At 51.1% G+C, this 14,451-nt stretch overlaps 6 protein-coding genes across 6 annotated transcripts; 2 read left to right on the top strand and 4 right to left on the bottom strand.

The window, feature by feature from the left end:
* Window positions 1–237: 237 nt before the first annotated feature.
* J7T55_005814 (c6 transcription) lies at window positions 238–2,494 on the bottom strand (the record flags this gene model as incomplete). The annotated part of the gene is made up of 4 exons (XM_053137451.1): window positions 238–1,238; window positions 1,449–1,708; window positions 1,908–2,337; window positions 2,407–2,494. 4 exons carry the CDS (start codon window positions 2,492–2,494, stop codon window positions 238–240), a joined length of 1,779 nt encoding a protein of 592 aa, XP_053000585.1.
* A 1,290-nt stretch (window positions 2,495–3,784) lies between these two features.
* J7T55_005813 (uncharacterized protein) lies at window positions 3,785–5,554 on the bottom strand (the record flags this gene model as incomplete). The annotated part of the gene is made up of 6 exons (XM_053137440.1): window positions 3,785–4,020; window positions 4,074–4,416; window positions 4,480–4,529; window positions 4,605–4,991; window positions 5,196–5,340; window positions 5,414–5,554. 6 exons carry the CDS (start codon window positions 5,552–5,554, stop codon window positions 3,785–3,787), a joined length of 1,302 nt encoding a protein of 433 aa, XP_053000584.1.
* An 819-nt stretch (window positions 5,555–6,373) lies between these two features.
* Window positions 6,374–7,909, top strand: J7T55_005812 (saf domain-containing protein; the record flags this gene model as incomplete). Its single annotated transcript, XM_053137429.1, has 3 exons — window positions 6,374–6,733; window positions 6,806–6,975; window positions 7,045–7,909. 3 exons carry the CDS (start codon window positions 6,374–6,376, stop codon window positions 7,907–7,909), a joined length of 1,395 nt encoding a protein of 464 aa, XP_053000583.1.
* Window positions 7,910–7,961: 52 nt separating this feature from the next.
* On the bottom strand, window positions 7,962–8,594 carry J7T55_005811 (uncharacterized protein; the record flags this gene model as incomplete). Its single annotated transcript, XM_053137417.1, has 2 exons — window positions 7,962–8,411; window positions 8,565–8,594. The coding sequence occupies 2 exons, from the start codon at window positions 8,592–8,594 to the stop codon at window positions 7,962–7,964; spliced, it is 480 nt and encodes a 159-aa protein (XP_053000582.1).
* A 1,392-nt stretch (window positions 8,595–9,986) lies between these two features.
* J7T55_005810 (wsc domain-containing protein 2) lies at window positions 9,987–11,659 on the top strand (the record flags this gene model as incomplete). The annotated part of the gene is made up of 2 exons (XM_053137406.1): window positions 9,987–10,122; window positions 10,170–11,659. 2 exons carry the CDS (start codon window positions 9,987–9,989, stop codon window positions 11,657–11,659), a joined length of 1,626 nt encoding a protein of 541 aa, XP_053000581.1.
* Window positions 11,660–11,991: 332 nt separating this feature from the next.
* On the bottom strand, window positions 11,992–13,808 carry J7T55_005809 (uncharacterized protein; the record flags this gene model as incomplete). Its single annotated transcript, XM_053137395.1, has 4 exons — window positions 11,992–13,013; window positions 13,180–13,491; window positions 13,551–13,587; window positions 13,662–13,808. 4 exons carry the CDS (start codon window positions 13,806–13,808, stop codon window positions 11,992–11,994), a joined length of 1,518 nt encoding a protein of 505 aa, XP_053000580.1.
* Between the last annotated feature and the right edge of the window lie 643 nt (window positions 13,809–14,451).

The following is a 14,451-nucleotide window of genomic DNA, read 5'->3' as shown; positions in this document are numbered from 1 at the left end:
CGCGGCACTCTTGATGATGTAAAAGTCGAACAAGGTAAGTAGCAGTCCTAGTAGGGCGCCGGCCTTAGTCCGGGCTACGCCGTGAAGGCGAGGTATTTGTGTTTCGGCTTCGATGTTTGGTTTTGCAATCTGTTCCAGGGTAGCCAGCTCGCACTTCAACTGGTAGAGGTTGATATGTTGTGGTGGAATAATTTTCAAGTTCTGCGAGCTACTAGTAAGAATGGAATTTGTGATCCATCAGTACGACAGTTGACTCGTCAACAGATCATAGACATCGTTCGCAGAGCCGCTCCCGAAAGCCTCAAACAGCAAGTTACCAGAGAATTCATCACTGAAGCTGGGTGCTCCAGCATTTACTGGACCGGTATATGCACCCCATTCCGCGTTCGAGAAAGCCACGTGATTCCCATCAGTTGGAAACCTTTGGGCAAACTGGCCGTTGTCACTACCCGAGATGCCTGTCCTGAGGGCTGCCTGTCTCGAGCCCTGTGCTATTGTCACACCCGAGTTCGTGCTGAACTTCGCCAGCATCTTCTCTAGTCCAAATGCTATATGGTACAGGACATGTCGATCAGAAGTCACTGACGTTTTCAGCAACGAGACTACGCGCTCGAGTAGGCTGGTGATGTAGCCTGCCTCGATATACAGCCCCATGACGCGGCTCCACATGGTTGCACACTTCATTAGAAAGGCAGATGCGAACGTAATCATAGTGTGCACATAGAGCGGTGTTCCAACCAGTGCCCTCCTCATATCCTCTTCCTCGAGTACGAACGTCAGGATACTTGCTGCCGCAGAGATGGCCAGATTCACGTATTCCTTGCGTTGTGTTGACAGTTGGCCGCTGGACAAACTCACACCACGGATCGCGAGTGAGTTGAGCTGCAGCTTGGCAAAATAGCAGTATAGTATGATGCCCTTTGGCGGGAAGGATCCGATGAAAGGGTTGTGCTCCTGACGCGCGTGCCACAGCAACCGCCAGCGGTCTATCTCGCCGTTGAACGCGCGCAGGTCATCAAAGTCGCCCTCTTCATCGGCGAGCATCGCGCTTGTTGTATTTTCCTGAGTTAAGCCCTTGCTACCTTCAATGAACCGATCGTATATGCGCGTCAGGATTTGCATCAAGGAGACTTGCGAGAGGATCCGTCGGTCGAGAGCATCGGCGAAGGGCGACTGTAGGAATAGCTCGTGGTCTCGAATTTGTAGAGATTCGGCGATCATGGGTGGGCGGCCGTACGCTATACTGAAGTGTTTGTCACAGACATAGAGCATGTACCAAAGCCTGGCTCGAAGAAAGTGCTCTCGGTCGCCTTCCATCGCCCGGGAGAAGGACCGATGGATATTAAGTTCTGTAGCTATCCGGATAGCATGGCCAGAGAGCTTCCACGACACTGATAAGGCTGATTAACGGATCTGTATAAGAATGGGTGAAACCTAGCTCTTCTCACCTTCTGATAGCCAGAATGCTGCAATACATAGGGCTCGCACATCGTCAACGCTGTGGTATCGACTAAACATTGAGCTCGATATGAGCAATAGGAACTCTTTATAGCATTTGTCGAAAGTTTCAGCGCTTGTTGGAATATGAAGCGCCGTGACTGTCAGAATCGTGGCTGTGAGCAGCTCCGACGATTCCCTTACCGACTTAAAATCTGGATGGGTCTGCTCAAGGCCAACCCAGAGGTAGTGATTCAGGGATGTGTGGAAGCTATTCGATTTTCACTTAGCCATACGACGCATTCAAATACTGACTAGGAGCCTGTGTATACCTTGTGTAGAGACTTTCTGCTTCAGAAAGAGGTATGACACCCCTCGATATAAGGTCTTGCACTTGGCCGCGCTCAGTCGCAGGACGTACGGTCTTGGCCTTATTAGACCTTATATTCCTCAGTCGCGTTACTTCGTACAGACTACCCATTGGCTCCTCTACTGTGACTGAATTGCCATTGTGCTCGGTATTCCCGTTTGCTTCCGGGGAGTTTTCTCTCGTCATCGCCATACGCAGATTGAACTCTCTTGCGGACAATGCCTCTCCCGCAGCTATCGTCGCGTTTGGGGGGCTTTCGTGATGTGAGGTCGGCTCGGCCTGCAGCATTTTCTGCCCCGCCAAGACGTCCATCGATGCTTGTATTTGCCTGATATCTTCTCGGATTAAAGTCAAATTGTGGCCGCAGTTGCACTCTGGGTTAGCAGCTGCATGCGGCCGCCCGTTGTTTGCAGCATGAGGAACTACGAGTCGATCAAAGACGCAGTCCGTGCCTCTCTTCCAGCAATTCCTGCATTTGTGGCCTCCAGAAGGCACTTCACATTTCATCTTCTGTTTCTTGCATTCCGCACCTGTGTTGGCGTCAATACCATTGCGCGCGGGACCGCTCCAAGAACTCGAAAACGGGATTTATTACTTACACGCCCTCGGCTTTCTCCCCGGCCCACCGATCTTTCGAAGGCTGCGCGTTCCATTCTCCATGGCATGAACCGCATTCTGCGACGACATGGCGGGAAATCGGGAATTTCAACCTCGACGTTTGAACTATGGAAGGTTGGGTAGAAGCCCAAACGGCAATTCGGCTTTTGAAAGCCGAATGACCGTTTACTTTTCCCCGCGCGGTCGTGGCCGAGGAGGGACCTTCCCATGGTTCTCCGTTCACGCTTACCTGGGTGGCTTGGATGTGGGGTGCAGTTCGTGGTTTCTGGGTGAGATCTGCATGTACAAGGAGTCTTTTGCGGAGAACGAGGACATTCTACTTGACTGGGCGTGCCAGTGTAAATAAAGTGAGGCGATCGTGTAATTAGTGAAGGCCTAGTCCAAGTAAATCTTCCAGGGTGATGAGCAAAACATCATATCCAGCCTTCATATCCAGGTTCAAGGGGCAATACATCCCTCTGGAAATAATGCTGAGTGAGTTGATGACAGGGTTGAGACAGGGTTGGTTTCGTTCTAAGCAGCATTGATTCCCCGGATAGGAAGTGCCGTTGCAAGAGAGCATGGAATGGCTGCCCTTCTTGGGTCATCGCAGTCACTGGTCTGTGTTTGCCGAAGAATAGTATAATCTGATGGAAGTAAATGAACTAATATTAATTGGTTGGCAGGATCATTCATTAGCATATTCTTGGGATGATTTTGTTCAATCCCTGAAAGCACTGTCTCGCAGGCAAGGCAGTCGAGCCAAACCCTTCGCTGAGAGTCATGTGAGACATCGACGCTGCTAAAGTGGGAGTAGCGGTAAACAGAAGGCAAGCATTGATGTGGAATGGGAATATCGACATTGAAGATGGGGAGTGAGCGCCCAGCCTGCCTCAAACGTCCTGGATCAATAAAGCTAGGTAGCAGTCGATGGAGACGACACACCCAAGATAAAAGAGTGAGACTCACGAGAGTGGGTACTAGCAGCCGTGTGAAATGCACTCATTTCGAGCAGATTTCATTTATGTGAAAATTTAGATACTGAGCGCACATCTATTGGTTTGAAGTACTACTTTGTAAGAATATCTAGATAGGTACTTAGGTACTAAACGTGTCAAGCGACTATCACTTCCAAGGTCCTTCTTCTAAGGTCCTTCCGCAGAGCCTTCAGAATTTGTGCTCGTGGGTATTTTCAAGGCATAAGATGAGATAATTCAAGCAAGTTCTCAAGTATGATTCCAACAAATTCAAGATCAACCTCGTTCAAATCGTGATAGGGCTCAGAACCATTTTCTCGTGCAAAGGCGATAGCGTGCTAATTTAGGTGAGTCTGTAGAAATGACCGCTCTGGCTTCCAAAGAACTAGGAAGAGCCCAGTTTCTACGTCTGATATCTGGTTAATCCGCCAGAGATGGCACCTCCATTAGGTCTACCAACGGTAGGGTGCTCGTTATGACGAGAGATCACTTGCTGCTTTTGCTGGCCGTCGGCGCGTTCAAGGTTGAATCCCAGCAGCTCAAGATCGTGAATCGTCTTGTTGTCTCTTATCAAAATGAAGGACAGAAATAGTACCGAAGTCAAGGTGACGACACTCAACCCCAAATTCACACTCCAAGCTGAGGCAACCAAAGTCAGTCAATGTGACAGCCGCTCAGCTGGCGACGCTTACCAGTGGTGTACCTCGGGCCATCGCTATCCGGATACAAGTATGGAGTCCAAACTAGGGCCAAGTTTCCAATCGAGTTGCTCATGGCAAGGCTAATCGCTCGCTTTTTCTGAGGCCGTGCGGCGATGTTCGCCACCCAAGCGTTGGAAATTTGGAAACCCCCATAGGTCCCTGGAAGCATGAGGAACAATGCGAAGTATCGAGCGCCTATATTTGTCGTCGCAAGCGTTATTATGATGCCGGACATAGCAACTAGCGTTGGATACACGATGTACGGGGAGCGGTTGCTCGTTTTGTCGCTGTGCCAGGTGTTGAACAGGCTGAAAAGGGCCGTAAACACGTACGGCTTTGGTTTTGCGTAAGTCAGTACGCGAAGTAAATACTGAATGAGGAGTTAGCTAGAGCTTACAGGTGCAGTCAGCAAAAGAGTATTGATGTTGCTGTATCCGAAGTCCTTTACTAACGTGGGCAAAAAGTTAGTTAGAGAGGCTACTGCCTGAAGGCACATCTGATTGAGGACACAAAGCCAGACACGATGGTCTTTGACCGCCATTTTCAACGCGTCAAAGGTCCGTATCTCCGATTCTTCATCGCCAGCGTCTTCGATGAGTCGGACAACGCCCAAGGCTTTCTCTTCCTCAGTGAGCCATTTCGTAGTTGCTGGCCAGTCCGGGATAATGAACGTGGTAGCCATCGCACAGACGACAGTAGCAGCTCCTTCGATGATAAAAAGCCACCGCCAGCTGGGGATTTTGTTGTTCTTGAAGGCTGCGGCAATACCCGCTGCGAAGAGACCTCCGAAAGCACCGCTGATCATGGCGGCGCAGAAGAAGAGCCCAAGCCGAAAGCCAAGTTCTGACCGGGTATACCAGCCCGAGAACAAGAAAGCAACACCGGCGAAAAACGGTGCTTCCGCGATTCCTAGAAAGAAGCGGCATGCTGCGATTCCCGCAAAATTCTGAACAGCCCCCGAACATCCACTGACGACCCCCCATACTACCATGACGGCTGGAAGGTAAATACTAGGTCTAGTCAAGCCCAATATCATGTTGCTCGGGACTGGTAGAAATCAGTACGGGGCATGAGAGCGGTATAAAGGCCCGGAAAATTTTTCGTGCTGCTGACCTTGCATCAGGATGTATCCGATGAATGTAAGACTCAGCACGACGTTGTATTCTATACCAGCCAGACCGATGTCTTCGGAGATTCCCTGAACCTTAGCTTGTGGAAGCGCGTTGCGATCAATGTAATTGAGTATGTACATAAGGCTCTGCTCTCGGCGCAAACAATAATACGTTAACAGCGGCTGCTTGATATTGCTCAGACACAGGTGCTTTACTGACGAGGATGGGGAGAAGGCGAAGGTCAATTTTTCTTTTCAGCGTCTTTTCCCTGGCAGCTCGCTCCTCTGGTGACCATGAGGCCACGATCGTCTGGTAGTCCAAAGTTGTTCCAATATTGATTGCATCTCGAGGCGTTGCCATGATAGCGATTGTGACATGAATCAGTTCTTTGGACGGCAAACGTGAGCTCAGAACAAAGCTAGACTTTCCAGAGAGACAAAACATAGTCAAGCTGATATCTATGTCATCCGGGGCTGCTTCCAGTTTATTATATTCAATCGTCCCCGCCTAAACAAGCACTTATCCGCATTCCCCAATGTTCTACGCCCAGGCGATCATTGCTGACTCTCAAATGTTCTTTCTCATTTCGACCGCCAATCTGTCTCATTGTCCTTCCAAATGCGTGCTATTACCTGTACCCCTCACCACGGATCTCTTTTTGTGATGAAATTTGCCTGACCAGATCCGATCAGTTCCATTGGCACTTGGAAATGTATTTCCCGATTTCCCGGCGGCAGTTTTCCGGACCTGTGCTTACGGCCACGCGTGGAGAACGTTGCACACTCGCAACATCCCTGCATGTAATACTGATCTAGAAATCTAAGTGGATGAGTACCCCCACAAATGACATTTAGTAATGGTGCCACTGCTGCCAGTATTCGGCGGATCGCGATGATTTTGCTTCGGTATTTACGTATGTATCTACACTGGAGGTGATGAGCTCTCTCCGCGAAAAAGAACTTATTCCCGTCAATTTGCAGATACAAAACCGCTGATCGCGGTGTATGAAAAGCTTCTTATAAGCCCTCTCACTTCCCGTATTGCTACTTCAACCAAGTGTAGTCTGTGGTGCACTCAGTATATGAAGGGCATGTTACTTGAAATTCTCATTTCAACAACTTGAAATCGTTCGTCTTCTAGTGTACACCACCGTACACCACTCCATCTAATCCACCCAACATGACCAGCCTTTCGACTAAGCTCGCAGAGCTGGAGGCCGCGGGTAGGCCGATCCAAGTCGGTCTTATCGGCGCTGGCAAATTTGGCTCTATGTTCATCGCGCAGTCTCACAGGACGGTCGGGTTGAGACTAGCTGGCATTGCGGACCTGTCCTCCGACAGGGCCTTTGCGGCGCTGAAGCGGACCAATTATCCAGCTGACAAGTACGATACCACTGTCAATGCATCCATATCTGAGGGAACCCGTTCGGGAAAGACGATAATCACGACAGACTCTTCTGCTCTTATTGCCACGCCGGAGATCGATGTGATCCTCGAGGTGACTGGAAACCCGGCTGCTGGTATCAAGCACGCACTCCTTGTGAGTTCCCGCAATCTCATTCTTACTCCGAACACTTCCATCGGAATGACCGGTTTACCAACTCCTGATCAGTGTTGCGAGCATAAAAAACACATAGTCATGATCAATGTCGAGGCCGATGTACTTGCCGGTCCTCTGCTCGCTCGCAAGGCGAAGGAGGCGGGCATTATCTACAGCATGGCCTACGGCGACCAACCTGCCCTCATCTCCGAGATGGTTGACTGGGCTCGAACAGCTGGATTGTAAGTTGGCATATGGGGTTCTTCTCCCATCACGAAGGCCTTGACTAGGTGAGGCTGACTGGACACTAGCGACGTTGTCTGTGCTGGCAAAGGAACGAAGCACCTTCCTCAATATCACTACTCAAACCCGGAAACAGTCTGGGACCATTATGGCTTCACAGAGGAACAGCTCGCTTCTGGCGATTTCAATCCTCAAATGTTCAATAGCTTCCTCGATGGCACCAAGTCCGCGCTGGAGATGGCCGCCGTTGCCAACGGCTGTGACCTGATTCCCCCATCCGGCCTCAAGTTCCCACCCTGCGGAAAGCACGATCTGCCCGAGGTGCTCAAGCCTGAGAGCGACGGCGGCCAACTTCCGAACAAGGGTACTGTAGAGGTGGTATCTTGCATGGAGAAGGACGGCCGCTGGGTGTTTGACGACCTGAGGTGGGGCGTGTACGTCGTCATTGAGGCGGCGTCGCAGTATCAACAGGATTGCTTCCGCCAGTATGGACTTAAAACAGACAGCAGTGGCAAATACGCCGCCCAGTACAAGCCATATCACCTGATCGGACTGGAGCTGGGCATCTCGGTAGCCACGATCATGTGCCGCGGTGAACCTACCGGGCAGACGAAGACTTGGGCCGGCGACGTCGTGGCAACTGCGAAGCGCGACCTCAAAGCGGGCGAGAAGCTTGACGGTGAGGGCGGGTTCACCGTCTACGGTAAGTTGATGAAAGCCGAAGACTCAATCGCGATCTCAGGGCTGCCAATCGGGCTTGCACATGGTTTTGTCCTCAAAATCGACATCAGGAAGGATCAAGGACTGAGTTGGGATGATGTCGAATATGTTGCTCAAAGCTCTCAAGCCGTTGCTGTGAGGAGGGAGATGGAAGCCACATTCAGCAAGGATTTCGAGAAAAGGAGGGCCGGGATTGAAAATGGCCTGCAGTAGTCTTGAGCATAGGTCTCCTCACCGGTCTTTCAGCTAAAGCACCCACGACTGTTCAATTTCGACGTGGACTCATTTTGTATTTGCTTGACACGGCATCTTTTCCTGAGCAGTCTTTCCTCGCCGTGATGGTCTGACGGAACATCACTGCGGAATTGTTCGCATGTATTGCAGTAGTGGCATCGTCAGACGCATTCTCATTTCTCTTGTTCTCAGGGATCCACATGGCGCACCTGCGCGACTCTGTTGGCCCAGGGCTCTGCGACGCCGCGTCTCCATCTCTGAGGCCGAGGCAGTGATGCATAACTTCCATGAGGCGCGGATTGTTTTTTGTCTCCATGGCCACATCGTACTTGCTGACGCTTGCTATACGGTAAATGGTGCTTGGCCCCAAGCGGAAGTGAAACTGGTCTCTTTCTGGTTCGGCATCTTGGAATACGGAAATGCCATTGTGATTCATGCCCGCGCTATGAGCGGGGAAGACACGAAAGAAAAGGATGACCTTCTGCGATGGTCGATATTCGATAAATGCAAAAGTATCTTCGAATCATGTAAAATTACACTGCTTTTTATGCCTTCTGAAGGAGGCGGATGAGCTGACCCCTTGACTACGTTCCACTTATCATAAATCCAGAGCCCCGGCTCTGTGCCGCTCTACTCGGAACTGCTTGGACACTATGCGAGCCATGCTGCCAACTGTTGCACAGCTGTAGACTACGAACTAAGAGGTCGTCGTTGTGATCACAGAAGTTAAAGCTTCCGAGAAATTTTATTTCGAATGATGTAGAAGGTTAGTCTTGGTCTGATGTTTTCTTTTTCTACTCACCACGGCTTCTTGGCATTAGGTGCAGATTTCGGAATATGGTGAGTCGCTGGGTGTAGGACAGTTCCGTTTGACTACCACGACCGGAGACTTCGGGGAGAAGCCAGAAAATCACTAAATTCCTGCCAAGAGCGAAGCCCTCTTGAGTCTACCGTTACACATCATTTTAGCAAGTGCTAGCCCACAGCATGAGTCCGAAATTCATACCCGTTCTCGTTCGGAGCAGGTGAAGTGCTAGAGGCGGACAATGGTGACCCAACTGTGTCCCAATTTTCACATCCTGCATGTCGTTGGCAAGTAGAGAAAGCGGTGACCATACCACAATTTACAGGCTTCTTACATATCGCGTTGATCTCATGGGCTTCAGTTTGCCTTGTACCGGCGAGACCGGAGAACTAACTGAACATACTCGAGACGCTCCAATCAGATGAGTCTCGGTCTCCTGCTTGGTTTTATCTCTTAGCCAGGAGCTCGTATGAGAAGTGCGAACTGGGAACAAAAATGGGGTTGTCCATCTCTATTAAGAAGGTGGATACTGTTGCTGCACTTCGAGCCGTTTTTTGATGACTATCCGGGCGCTTTGGTTGGTTCAGCATTTGTGCCGCCCGCAACCTAAAAAACAAGCATATCTCGTATGCGGATAGGGGATTCAGGGGGTCCCAGGCATCGCCAAGGCCATGCTGGCAAGGCCCTTCAGCACCCCCCACTTGTTTGCATTTCCGTCTGTGTCAGCAACAGTGTTCCCAAGTATTTTGATTCACTAGGAGAAAGCTATCTTTCAGGTGAACAGATTCGTAGGGCTTGTTGTGCTCCTCATCAGCACTTGACGTCGAAATGTACAGAGGCCCCGTTCTCCTCAGAAACGCTAATAGGTTGCCTAACTCTCGCGTAACGGCCGCAAGTGACAGGAGTCTAGGCATGGTCCACGGCGGATGGATACCTTCGGAATACGGCCGGCACCACCCTTCTCGGCAAGGAAGGTGACAAGAATAGCACTGTGGTAGGGAATACGAGGGGCAGCATTAGCATCGAACTTCGGCTCCTGGATGCAACTCATTTCTTTCCCCGTCTTTTTCTTTGCAGGGTACCGAGGTGCCAAGAATCGCCCCATTCACCGTTGCACTGCCGACTCTAAGGGAAGATAAAGGGAGGCCCTCTTCCAGCGCAAGATGGGATGAACGAGGCTCCCGAGCAGGCATCTTTGTCCGCCAGTCATTCGTTATTCTTCTCGGCCGAAAGCTGTCTCCTCCAATCATCATGAAGCAGGCTTTCCTTCCCACACTCGCTCTGGCGTGCTTGGCTGCATCCGAGTATGTCTGGCCGTCGCCTTACGATGAGATCGAGGACTATCTCTCGCTGCAAGGCGGCTACCTGCGTCGAGGCTTCATTGATGGTGAGGCACCTCTAGCACTTATTCAGTTCAAAGCTAATAACTCAAAGGCGTGATCACCTGTGGCTTCGGCACTAGTGTTCAGGGCCGTCAGAACTCGGCCGAGTGGATTCGGGCCGCCTTCCACGACATGGCAACCCACGATGCCGACGCTGGCACAGGCGGCCTCGACGCTTCCATCTTCTTCGAGCTGGATCGACCCGAGAACCCAGGCGGTGCCTTCAACAACACCTTTGCTTTCTTCAGTAGCTTTTACTCTGCCAGAGCATCGGCCTCCGACCTGCTGGCCATGAGTGTTGCTGTGGCTAGTTTCTCGTGCGGCGGGATCAAGATACCATTCCGCGCTGGCCGAGTCGATGCTCAGGAGGCTGGACCTGCAGGCGTTCCTGAGCCCAGCACTGACCTCAAGACTACCCAGGACACATTCACCAAGGCCGGTTTCTCCACAAGCGATATGATTGCCATGGTCGCATGTGGCCACAGCCTGGGTGGCGTACACAGCACAGACTTCCCTGAGATTGTTGGCGTCGAGGCGGATCCCAACAACGATACTGTAGCGCATTTCGATACCGAGTTTGACAATTTCGATAACGGTGTCGTAACTGAGTATCTGAACGGAACCACCAAGAACCCATTGGTGGCCGGAACAAACGACACCCTCAACTCTGACAAGCGTATCTTCAGCGCGGATGGCAATGCGACCATGACTAAACTAGCTGATCCTGCCGCCTTTCAGACTATGTGCGCCGACATCTTCACCCGTATGATTGATACAGTGCCTGCCAGTGTCAACCTTACCGAGCCCATTGAAGCGACCGACATCAAACCCTATATCAGCGGCCTCTCTCTAAACGCTGATGGGAAGCTGGAGTTCAGCGGCCGAATCCGCGTCCGCACATCATCCGGATCCGGACGGGATGCTCAGGACCTAGCTGTGCAGCTGACCTACGCTGACCGAAAGGGCAGCAGCAACGGCTCAGCTGTTATTCCCGCCAAGATGGCAACCTTCCAAGGCGGATCTGCCTCGGGTCTGTGGGGCGAGCACTTCCAATGGTTCGAGTTCAGCACGACTCTCAGCGCCGATACTGGAATCAGCAAGTTCTACATCGACGTCACTAAGCCATCAACGAATAAGAAAGTCACATACGACAATGCAGGCAACGGGTACCCCATGAGTGACGCATTGCTGTATGAGGAGGGACAGTCCTGTCTCAACACCAACACACAGGTCGACGGCAAGTTTCCCCTCTCGGTTGTGGCCCTCGTTCGCAAGGACCAGGCGCCCGCTTCTGGGGGCCTGACCCTCGACCTCGTGCACAAGGTGGCCCGGCAGGGCGTCATCGTGCCGCAGCTGGTGACTAAGACCTTCAACTTTGAGCCCACGGGCGAGGACAGGGGCCAATGGTCGGTCTACAAGGCCACCGCGCAGCTCGAGGTGGACAGCTGGAGCACAAGCTTCGATATCAAGCTCGCTGGAGAACAGCCTGCCGAGGTCGCGTTCCAGAAGACGGGCTCATTGACGGAGAACGTCTGCTCATAGCATATTCTATTAATAGCTCTTCGATATTCAAAGCGTGGTACCCTCTTTGACTCACTTCTGCCAACTCTATACCTTGAGCCGTATGTTTGCTGAACAACTTCTCTTCGAACCTTCGTTTCCCTTCTGTATCAATTTCGCTTTCGTCCTCTTCGTGCGCCAGGATCTTGCTACGTTGTTCACGGACTGGCTATGAGACCACAGAACCTGTTGTGACCCAGCGAATGACATGAAAAGATAGGTAATTCTGTCTAGAGAAATAACCAAATACCCAGAATCTCGGAATACAGTCCCTCCTTGGGTCAGATATGTCTGGGAACTCTGTGTTGAAGCGTCTACTTTTCCCAATATCTCGAACTGTTAAACCCAGAATCGCCCGACAACCGCAGCCACGACATACCAGCAACCCTGCGATTGCCTCGAGTCGACCGGCTTGCCACGCTTCGAGTCTCGGGATTGTCGCGGTGATTCTCGGCATCAGACGCCAGTGGTGAAATTGTCTCCTGCGCCTCACTGATGCCATTTGCGTGCTTTTCCAATCTTATTTCGACCCTGTTTGCCTCGAGATCTATCTCTCTTACAGCCAGCACCTCAGTTGCTTCTGGAACTTGGAATGGATCCACGAGAGGATCCCATGTGATGAAGGTCTGAGTACTTCTCGTAATCATCTTGGCTTTGGGTTTGAACGCCCCATTCTCCAGAATGTGAGGCGGCACCATTTGGTCATAAGTTGGCGATCGCAAGGGCCCAACCGAAGACCTCAACTCGACGTCTTTGATCGAATCAGGTGGATTTGAGCCCAGTGGGCTAGGAAGCTGTCGTCCATCACCCTCGGTCGCTCGGAGTGGCAACTTGTCTCGTATAGAAAGTGGTAAAGGTGGAGGACCAATTTCCTTTTCGATCGTGCTGGTTTTTGACTTGAACTGTTGTGTAGCAGATTTCAACGTAGATCCGGTCATCTCCGTCGGTATAAGCAGCGATTCGCCAGGTAGCTGCCTCGGGCCACGCCGGACTTCCTCGATATTCTGGACTTGTCCATGAGGGCCTTTCATCTGGCCATCCGCCGCGTCAGGAGGCGCAACGCCACGCATGAAGCGTGCTACGATCGGCCGAAGAATTGGTAGGCTGGTACATAAGATAGCAGTCTCTAGTTCTGCGAGCGACCACAAAGCGGTTTGTACATTGGTGAACGTCGGGTCTGGGGATGAGGCGCCATGGCGTAGTGTTGGTATGCGTACTATTGAGATGATGACGACTATGAAGCCGAAGCAGAAGATTCCGATGAGCAGATACCTCTGACGCTGGAGTAGGGGCATCATCCAGAGAGGCCGCATGGGAATTGAGAAGATGATCAGGTCTGTACAGACATTGATGCTCGAAATGGCGGTCCCTACGGCACAGGTTTAGTTTTTTTATATTATGTCTCAAATACGAGCCTGAAGCAGAAATGCATTCTCGCCTCTGGAAAGAAGAGTATGATGATTCAGAAGCAGCAAGAAAAACGGTATCAAAGTTGAACTCACAGACTGGGAGCGTTGGAACGCAAATCTCGTTCAGATGGGGGTTATTCACCACACCAGTCGTTGGAACGCAACTAAGCGCGTATAGAATATTCTGTCCAATCATCCAGAGGAAAGAGAAAAAAGAGAAGTAAACGCATATTTGTCTGATTCTTCGGTCGGGAAAAATTCGGTAGAACTGGATTAAAAAGGATATCTTGACAATATTGAGGCCCACGCTGTAGAATTGAATCACAATGAAAAGCGACAACTCGAAATTCCGGATTTGGTCTTTGGTGAGCTCGTTGATGTGTCGTCCTAGGCCTGAGTTGATTTCTACATTGATTGCAGGCGTCAGTTGTCGTCCGTCAGCAAGTATGAGATCTCATGCGTACCGAAATACGTAGCAATAGAAGCACCAAGTGCCATGACCTGTCTCAATGTCATCAGTCAACCACTTCCTGCTTCGGAAGTCCTCCGAGGGTACCTGCCCATGCGATAAACACAGTGAGATCATCCCAACCAGCCGAGCCAGCTTTCAGCAAGATGCATCGGATGTACAGTCGTATCGCGACAACTAAGGTCGTCAAAAATAGGAGACCGGACGTTATCCCGATCGCGAGCTGCTGGTGTGTATTATGGATAACTTCCATCTTGTTTGATCGGAATATGGGTCGTCGGCGCTTCGGCTGCCTCGGATATATGAAAGCAACCGGATCATTCAGTCGATGAGTTCACGTTGTCGTTGATCTCACCTGCTGTCGCCTAGGTATCTTTTCTCGCGCAAGTGCAAGATCTTCAACGTTTTCCAGCCTGGGGCATGTTGGGGGCATCCCAAAGGACGAGTTCGCGAATAGATCACACGCACTACTTCACGTAGACACAGCCGTGCACATGGAAGAATGATATAGAGTCCAGGTACGTAATTGCTCGTGAACGGATATTCCGTCCTAATCCGACGCATCACTAAACCCGCTCATCCCAAGTCGCAAGCTCAAAGTTCCAATTTTGCAGAGTTCGCGACCTTCCCGCCTTGGTCGAATGATGTCGCTGAGGCTAGCAGGCCTTGTCTGTGCAGCACACCATGGCTCTGTGATCCATTTATCTGATTCGCTACAAGCGTGTTTTGAGAAGCCTCCTGCTGTGAGGAGAAGCGGGCAGCGCGCCCAACGTTACAGGGTTCCCCGAAAGCTTGTGAGTTCAGCAGCGAGTGCTTGTCGCGGTTCTGGGGAAATGGGGGACTTTGACTTTCCAGCTAATCCTGTTTGCTTTTAAAGCGCTTTGACTACTCACTGA

Source organism: Diaporthe amygdali (assembly GCF_026229845.1).
Source record: "Diaporthe amygdali strain CAA958 chromosome Unknown NODE_1_length_4327563_cov_65_473760, whole genome shotgun sequence".
Classification (NCBI taxonomy): domain Eukaryota; kingdom Fungi; phylum Ascomycota; class Sordariomycetes; order Diaporthales; family Diaporthaceae; genus Diaporthe; species Diaporthe amygdali.
Note: the sequence above shows the minus strand (reverse complement) of the source record. Positions and strands in the feature narration are given on the sequence as shown.